Below are 9,542 nucleotides of genomic sequence, written 5' to 3' on the forward strand. Positions count from 1 at the left end.
CAGGCCTCATGACTACTCGTCAGAGGGCTTTAATGACTGGGCTTTCATGACCACACACTCCTGGGACGAGGACCCTCGGGGGGAGTGGACCCTGGAGATGGTAAACGTGGCAGGGGCCAGCGACTATGGTAAGACACCTCTTGTTTACTACCTTAACATATGCTATTGTTAAGTCTGGAACATTGTCTGGGAGCTCAGAGACAGAGAGAGAGTGACAGGGTTTCTGTTAGTGCAACCATGTCTGACTAGCAGTGTCACTGAAAGAATGTGTGTGTGACGGGATGTATGCTTGTGGTTGCATTTGTCTGTGCATCATATGTGTTTGATTCATTGATGCACTGTGTGTGAGAGAGTGTGTGCATGTGCAGTATGTGCTTGATTTATGTGTTAATGGATTTGTGTATTTCATAGTGTGCGTCAGTGCATGTACGTCATTCATGTGTTGATGATTTTGTGTGTGTGAGATGCTTCCAGACTGCTAATAGGGAGTGTTTTATACACAGGGCAGCAATGTCTGATGCCTGGATAGCTTTCCTTTTGATCCCCTTTATACAAACTGTCAGGCAGTCTCTCTCTAGCTCCACACACCCACCTCTAAATCAGCTTCATTAAACCAGGGAGAGTAAATCAAGCAGGAGAGTGGAGGACCCTGCTGTCTGGCCCAGGCTAACCCAGGATGACCCAGAATAACTATGACCTAAGACCCATCCAGGCCACACTACTGTCAGACAATATTTGGGGATTTATTTGTAATTTTCTCTCGTTCTCTTTCGTTTTATTTTCTCTCACTCTTCTTTCTCGCCCTCCCCTCCCTCACTCCCTCCCCTCCCTCACTCCCTCCCCTCCCTCCCTCCCTCTGGCTGTAGATCTCTCAGCCCCCTCCCTTCTGTGATATAGGAAGTTGGACCCTCTCAAAGGGCCCCTCGTATAAATGGCTCTCCCGGGAAGTGTTGTTCTTAACTAACGGGTCTATAGAGAAACACCAGAATGTATACTTCTATATTTAATGCTTTACTTCTAGGAATCTTTTCCTGTCATTCCATCCAGGAAATCCAAGAATATAAAAGGAGCAGGATAGAAGCTGCAATTACAGAACCCACCCTGAAGAGTGCCAAAGCCTTGCTGGCGTAGACGGTGGCTTGGAGATCTGTGCTGTTGTTGCTTATGTGTAACACTCTCTCTCCCTCCCTCGGTCTAGGCACTCTGACTCAGTTCACCCTGGTGCTGTATGGTACAGGCTCAGACTCTCCCAGCTCCACAGCCAAGGACCTCTCTCAGCCCAGTAACGGCAGCTGTAAGACTTTTGACCTACAGCAGATCTGCATTGGTAAGAATGTTACTGTTGGTTACCATTGGTTACTGTTAGAGAATGTAGATTCTGTACCTAGGGTTAGGAAACTAGGGTCTCTTAGAGCTGTGGTGTGCCCAGGCTTTTGTTCCTGCACACCACAAATGCACCTAATTAAATCCATCATGGTCTAATGGATCAAAAGTCTGCCCCACTGTGGCTCTGCAGGCTTCAGTTGCCTACCCTAAACCTAACCATTTAATGATCAGGTACATTTACACTGCACACTGTACAGATAAGACCGGAGAGATGAAACACTGGCTAGCTTCCAGTAGCTCACAGCCCACCTACGATAAGCTCTCCAATGAATTCTGAAAGTACATGCATTTCTTCATGTGTTCCATCAGAAATTGTTATAAACATAAGGCTACCGGTTACTATCCAATCAAAGACGCATTGACATTATCCCACCCCTGGTTTGCCACTGTTGACTAAAAAGCCAAACGTAACACACTATCTGGCAATTAAATTCTGGCAATATTGCCTGTTTGGTGTGCGCGTTTGTCTAATGATAACCGGCGTCTTGTGGGTAGACAGAAGGACTTTCCCCATAAACCTTCTCAATTAAATGTGAACAAACATTTAACCTCACAGAACTAGGCTATATCATGATTATTTGTATCAATTGGGTGGCCATTGCTTTGAAAACTCTGCCATGACGTGTTCTACAGACCTCAAAAATGGTCTTCTGATGTGGTTTAAGCATTGACAGGGACTCCATTTTTGTTGTTTCTTTATGAATAATTGTTATATTGAGAGTAAAAAATACAATTAAACTGAGAGATCTGAATTTGGGAAAATACAAATTTTATGGGGCCTGTCATGCCAAATACTGTTTATTAACCAATATATTACCCGGGTATATTGACAGAAAGCACAAATATAGTTCACTAAGGATCCGGGGAAGAGTTGCAGGGTACAGGAGAAGAAAATAATGTGCCTATTTGAAAAATACAATTTTAAAAAAGTAGCTTGTGACATGTTCAATTTTAAGGTAGCGTTCATGCTAGAGTTCGGAGACCACTGCCCTAGAATAAGACTGGGAGAGACAGGAACAGTCTGACCCCTGCAGGATCCCCTGGGTATCACAATTTAACACTCTTGTTGGTATACTGTATCAGATCGTGAGTGGTGTAATGGCATAGGTGTAGGTTGTGAAGCATGAACTCTGGATGGTTGAGTTTGTTGATTAGCTCGTCCTCAGAGACATCTACTGAGATATTGAGTAAACATGGCCGCACGTTGGCGAGGACGGCATTTTCCGAGCTAAAAAGACGCACCTCCAACAACATATAACACATAATTCTGCCCCAAAACAATCCTAAAAACAGGACAGGTAAAAAAAATCTAATAAAAAATGACATTATGGAATGGACAACCAGTGGGTTACATTGGTTTCAAGTTTGTATTGGTACATTTTTGACGAGCTGATTATATGGAAAAAGAAGATACTTCTGCATTTGCTGCTGTGTTAAATGCATTGATTCTCATTGCAAATAGGCCCAGGATAACTCCTGATAAAGTTGGGATGCTTAGTCACAGGGTAGCTTAGTCACAGGGTAGCTTAGTCACAGGGTAGCTTAGTCACAGGGTAGCTTAGTCACAGGGTAGCTTAGTCACAGGGTAGCTTAGTCACAGGGTAGCTTAGTCACAGGGTAGCTTAATCATGGGAATCAGGACTAATGAAGCAAATGCAACTGCCTTTAAAACTTTTTTTTTTTTTTACAAACAGTAGGCCTACCAAATAGATGGGCATTCATAAAATTCCATTGCAGGCCGACACTGTAGTCAGCACTGACACCCCAGCACTGACACCCCAGTCAGCACTGACTGACGCCGAAATCAATTGGGTGTCTTTTTTTGGTCCTGTCCAGACCAGTCTTTTTTATTTTATTTCCACGCCCACGGATGTAGATTTTTGGTCAGGTCCAGACCAAATCTGAACCAATTATAGACGTCTATGTTTGGCTCAGATTTGGTTTGGTCTTGGCCTCCCGAGTGGCGCAAGGCACTGCTTCACCGTGCTAGCTGTGCCACTAGAGATTCTGGGTTCGAGTCTAGGCTCTATCGCAGCCGTCCGCAACCGGGAGACCCATGGGGCGGCGCACAATTGGCCCAGCATCGTTCGGGTTAGGGAGGATTTGGCCGGCAGGGATTTCCTTGCCACGCACTAGCGACTCCTGTGGCAGACCGAGCGCAGTGCACGCTGACACGGACGCCAGTTGCACGGTGTTTCCTCAGACACATTGGTGTGGCTGGCTTCCAGGTGGGCATTGTGTCAAGAAGCAGTGTGGCTTGGTTGGGTTGTGTTTCGCAGGATGCACGGCTCTCGAAATTTGCCTCTCCCGAGTCCGTACGGGAGTTGCAGCGATGAGACAATACTAACTACCAATTGGATACCACAAAATTGGGGAGAAAAACTGGGTTAAAAAAAATACAACAATTTAAAGGTTTGGTCTGGACCGACCTTCGTTTGGTCCAAACATAGACGGCTGACTATAAATGTTCAACTTTCTTTCAGAACTGAAATTTTACCTGATTTCAACATCCGGAAAATATGTATTTTCACCTTTCATTCAGAACCTAAAATGAACGTCACTTCAATGTCTGGAAAATACTTAATTAATGGGACTATTCTAGTTTTGTGGGGGTATAGGAGGAGGGCGGGAATTTTTTGGTTCTCATCTAGAGCAGCAGAACGGCCAGGACTGGGCCTGTCTGCGATCAACACATTCAGCCAGTTAGCAGATGACAATTCTTATTAGTGCAGCCAGACCAGCCCTGTAGACATACTGTATCATTTGTGTTGGAATTTCATCCCTACTGCTCCCTCTTCCCCCTTTCCTCTTGCCTCTGTCATCAACCCCTTCTCCCTCAACACTCTGTCACTACTCCCACCCTCTTCCTCTCTCTTCCTTCCTCTCCTTCCTCTTGCCTCTGTCATCAACCCCTTCTCCCTCAACACGCTGTCACTACTCCCACCCTCTTCCTCTCTCTTCCTTCCTCTCCTTCCTCTGTCCTCTTTTCCTGCTCTCCAATTTCATTTGATCCTTCCTCTCTCTCCCACCCACTTCAACAGGGAGAGAATGACAACTGATTATGAACCAAGTAATTAGATTGGGGTAATGGTCTGTCGGACCGTGTAGGCTGGGGGGGAATGGGCCTTGCGGAGTGTGGCAGTTTGTGTGAGATTAGCTTTCCAAATCATTGGGGGAGATAAGGAGTTACAGGGTGCTACAACTGAAACTACTGCGGTGATAACACACTAATGCCACTGCCAAACTGTCCACGTGGATGTGTAAACTTAGTACAGATAGATGCTTCAGAGCTTATTAGAAAGTCCATATATCTGCGATATTATTATTTCCAACAGGGTTGGCAAAGCACAGGCTCAGGGCATAGATATGCTACAGTGCATTTCTCCTCAGATAGATGAGGGATTTACACACGCTGCATTTGTCTCAGCACACAATATGCACATTCACACTCCAAACAGTTTGCGGCAGGAAACTGTTCATTCTAGCAGAAGCTACATGAACATTATGCAGCTTAAGTTGAGGGAACTTTCACAGGCTCATGATTTTAATGCCCCAGAATGAGGCGATGCGTAATGTGCTGCATGATTGTCATGGCAGACTATTCAAATACAGTTCACATATTGAAGGTTTGTGTGAATTAAATCAATTTATTAGTGGTGATTGTGCACTAACCATGTTAAATGAAGAATTTGGACACCAGCAGTACTAAAATGTGTCTCTGTTTCTCCTCGTCTCCCTGTATGCAGAGTGCAATGGTGGCTACTACCTCTTCCAGCAAGGCTGTGTGAGGGACTGTCCAGCCGGCTACACCGCAGGCTCTCAGCTCCTCAATTACACCATGGGGAACTCTGTGGATCCAGCCTCGGTCCCCTCCTGCCTGCCCTGCCAACCCCCCTGCCTGACCTGCAGCGGCCTCAGCCCCAGCGCCTGCCTCTCCTGCCCCCCTCACAGCCACCTGGACCCTGTGTCCAGCACCTGCCTGCACCTCAACCAGATCCAGAGGGAGTCCCCTGGCAACTTCATGGTGGGCCAGGGCAATGCCGGTCCCCGCCCAGAGCTCAGCTCCCGCCTGCCCGTCACCATCGCCGTGCTCAGCTGCATGATCATCATGGCCACCTTCGCTGGGGTGTTCGTTCTGCTGCAGCTGAGATCTGGAGTCCTGGCCAAACTGCCCTCCCTGGAGGAGGCCGGCTCAGGCCTGAGGGGGGGCTTCGGCCTTGGGGGCAGCAGCAGAATGGTGTCGTACCGCGGTATCCCTACAGTGTGGGGCGACGAAGGGGTGAACACTGACTCCGACAACGATGAGTTTGATGTACACAATGAGAAGACTGCCTTTATCAAAACACAAAGTGCTCTTTAACCCCCTCCTGTCTTTGTATTCCTGCTTTCTATAGCCCCCCCCAATCACTTTGACTCGTCTAATTCTGGGCTCCCTGTCCTCATGTTCCCCTCCTCTGGTTTCTCTTTCCCTGTTTCGCTCCCACGTTCTTCCTCTCATTGGGTTTCATTCCCCAGGTTTAGTGTTCCACTCTGTAGTTGGTGACCTGATGGGAGACTGGAGTCACGTGGAACAGGGATGGCCTGGGCGCGCTCGGCGCTCGCTTCACACTCGGGTGCTTTTCTATTAAACTGTCTCTCTGTGCCCTTTCGCCCTCAATCACCATCAGACAGAGTGTTTTCTGAACACAGCCCATTTCCCGGACGTCTCCAGGGTTTCCCTGTCACAATAAACAAACCATTATTGTTTGCTCTCTTTTTTTTCCCCTCCAGTTCCAGTGCAGTAGCCGGATGAGATTGTAAATTGGGGATACACAGCTGTGCGCGTGCTGAGTAGACAGCGAGATCGGGGTAGGGTCAGGTTCTGAGAAGCCACAGCTTGAGTCCTCATAGTCCCAGTGTTTTGGTGAATCAGACCCAGGCTCTCCCAGAGCTACTGTGTGTGTCCATGCTGCAGTATGAGACTGGATCTCTCAGCTCTGGCTGGATACAAGGCTATGAGTCATGAGACTAGCTACACTCACTCTACCCCCAGCATGGAATTCAGGAGGCGTTCTGCTTATTCCGAGCGGTTTAGGAATGCTGGATTCATGTGATTCTGAGGGTTATATAAAGTCCCCTGACCTCCGCCCCTCTCTGTTCTCCAGTGGGGGTTCGGACTGAGTGCTTGCTCGCTGCCAGATCCACAAAGATAGGTCAGCAGTTCACCCAGCTACGCCTCCACACTTTACTGGGCCTCAGAATTTAGACCAAAATAATACTGCCTCTATGATTTGAAACCCCATTCCCAAGAAAAAAGTACCTATGAATAATTACATTGGCTTTCCACTTAAGTCTTATAATTGCTCAGCTACTGAGGATGAAAGTGGTAGTGAGATGTATTGTGGATGGGGCTCAGTACTGTAGATGTGACTTTTTTAACACAAGGGTTCCTGTGGGCTTCTCTGAGCAGCTATACAGGTAGTGAGAGGAGTGTGTGATAGAGAGAAGGGTTTTACGCACTGCAGAGGAGAGAGAGAATAACAAAGTCTGGACATGATTACCAGACTGGGCACTTCACTCTCCCTACTCTGCTGCTCTTTTTAATGCTGTTCATCACACACACCCTACCTCGTTTCAGTAAGGTATATGTGTGTTTGAGTGTGTGCCGGCCAAGTGTGTGAGCAGGTGTCCAGTTGAGCAAAAGGAAGGAATGACCACATTAGGAATACTAAGGATGTGGTTGTGTTTGTAGGCTGAGTTATGATACTGGTTGGCCTATGTAGTTTCCCTTTCCCTGTTCTTTAAAGATCTGCCTATGTCAAAGAACTGAGGTTGGCTATAATAAGCAAACTTCTTTTAACATCTTTTATCTGTCATTGAGACTTATCACAGCTTCTCTCCACTCGCCCTCCAGTCGACATCAGGGATGTCGATGCCAACTAGAGATAATCTGTTTCATATACTTGCCAATGAATTATATCCTGAACGACACTACAGCTCAGATGTGTTCCAAAGGAGTTTTTTTTTCTCTACTCATACTGTATCTTTATTGAAAAACTTTTAAGTGAATTTTTGGCTGCATTATCTTTCTTCTACAATCTGTACCTCATTAATTCATCCATTGGACAAATATTGGATCCATCCATCTTTTTTTTCTTCTATTTTTACGTTGAAGTTATTTTTCATTTCCAGCAGATAATAGGGGGCTTCACTGAGAGGGGCTGTCATAGTGACAACGTGCATAAAAGATTGATGCAGCTGCTCATCCTGTCCTCTCACTCAGATCACACAGCAACGGCAGCAGAGTATATGTGTTCCATAGCGATGATGAAGGATTATATAGGTCAAAGGTGAACGCTTTTCAGAGAAGGATATTTCTTTTGAACTGTAGGAGTTTTCCTTACACTGATTTACACTTCTACAGTAATAATAAGACTGAAATGTCTTTATCTACAGTGCCAGGGCTGTAGGGCTGCAGTCTCTCTTTTTTCTCTCTCTCCTCCCCTACTCTGTCTTGGCACAATTTAAATGTAATTTAATATATCCTTATTTATGCCCTCTGAACATATAGTTTTCAGGATTGTTTTTTAAGGGGGGGGGGGGTGATTCCTGTGCTTTAAATTGTATGTAATTATAAACATTTCTAAGGAAGACAGTCTTCCATACACAGATTGGGGAGTTGCTATCCTCTGAGTGCAAAGTAATGACGGCCAACTTTGAGCAAAATGTGTAATTACCCCAACGCTGGAATAGTGTGCCGTTTAACCCTGGCTGATGTAAGGTGCTGTCGTTGATGATAATGAAGTAACTGATAAATCATAAGAGATGTTTCTTCCTACCTGAATTATAGTTGAGCAATCATATAGCAATCATTTTTTAATGTCCCAACCCCCCCCTCCCACCATTTACATTGTTTCCTCTAAATTGGTCACTTCTGAATGTGGAAATCTATATTGCATTATAACAGTATGTCTAAGGAAAAAGAGAGCTGCTGGGAAGGAGGTTGCGCCCCTTGCAGTGCAGCCTCAATACTACAGCTGACTGCAGCAGAGATTCTGGCATTACCAAAGACGGGGCCATTTAGATTTGTGTTCAGTACAGTTCTGCTCCAAATTGCTGAGCCTGAGTTGGGGAGATGATGCAATCTGAGGTTTTCTATATGCATTGATTCATAAATCAGATGAATATGTCTTTTTATTTTTTAAATCTCTTTGTTATTCCTGCTTTTTAATGCAGAGAGACCTTTCCCTCTCCACCCCCTGCATGGTGACAGTGGTGGAGCTGAGACATTCTGTATGCTGAGATACAGCGTTGGATGTGGAGGGAGCAGATTGAGAATGTATCCCATCCCCATACACTAAAGAGCTGAATGAGGCTGTGTGTGTGTGTGTGTGTGTTATAACTACAGAAGAAACACACTCATGAGGGTTAAACAGAGCTCTGGACATACGGACCATCCAGCTCTGTCCACCTCTCCACACCTCTCCTTATCAAGTCTTTGGCCTGGGGCTACATATAGTACCTTACAGAAACAGTGACCTATGAATAATGTAAAAGAATGACTACCTTAGATGGGACATAACTCTAAAATAAGGCCTATTTTTGTACTATATATATATATATATATATATGGTGCAGTGTAATGTTCTTGTAATTTAAAAATTTGTTTTGCTCTTGTTAAATTTGTCCTTTTTATTTAATTGATAGATTCTACGAAAAATAAAGATCTATGCAAACTTCAGGATTTGTCATGTGCTTTTCTATGTGATTGATGGAAACCTGTATTACAAAAATCTAAATTATGATTGATACTGTACCTGTATGACAAGAATCAATATCTTATGTCCAGCTAGATTCAATTGAGCAGAATACTTTATTTCACCGGAGTGCTGTGCTCTAAGAGAATACAATGGCAGTTCAAATATAGAGTCAAAGGATAACCCTAGAGGAGTTGGACAATTGTGGTACATGAAAATAAAAGTATAACCTGTTTCTTACAATAGCAGTACTGTGTATCGCACCAGAAGAGCTACAGTATGTGGCCTCCACCCAGGGTTGGGTAGGTTACTTTCTTAATGTAATCTGTTAGTTACTAGTTGTCCAAAATTGCTGCATTTGCCATAGGCCTATTTTTTTACGTTTTTGTTGGTGACACTTTTATCTTGCTAACTTGCAGC

General features: G+C 45.0%; 1 protein-coding gene across 2 annotated transcripts in view; it reads left to right on the forward strand.

The window, feature by feature from the left end:
* The window catches only part of LOC112249199 (furin-1), a 109,264-nt gene extending 100,158 nt beyond the window's left edge, over positions 1-9,106 (forward strand). For both annotated transcript variants that reach the window (XM_024418960.2, XM_024418961.2), the window contains exons 14-16: positions 4-128; positions 1,199-1,327; positions 5,133-9,106. In XM_024418960.2, coding sequence (XP_024274728.1) covers positions 4-128; positions 1,199-1,327; positions 5,133-5,746 — 868 coding nt within the window. In that variant the 3' untranslated portion in view covers positions 5,747-9,106. The remainder of the gene's footprint in view (positions 1-3; positions 129-1,198; positions 1,328-5,132) is intronic.
* Positions 9,107-9,542: the final 436 nt, after the last annotated feature.

Source organism: Oncorhynchus tshawytscha, unplaced genomic scaffold (assembly GCF_018296145.1).
Source record: "Oncorhynchus tshawytscha isolate Ot180627B unplaced genomic scaffold, Otsh_v2.0 Un_scaffold_4_pilon_pilon, whole genome shotgun sequence".
NCBI classification, from domain to species: Eukaryota; Metazoa; Chordata; class Actinopteri; order Salmoniformes; family Salmonidae; genus Oncorhynchus; species Oncorhynchus tshawytscha.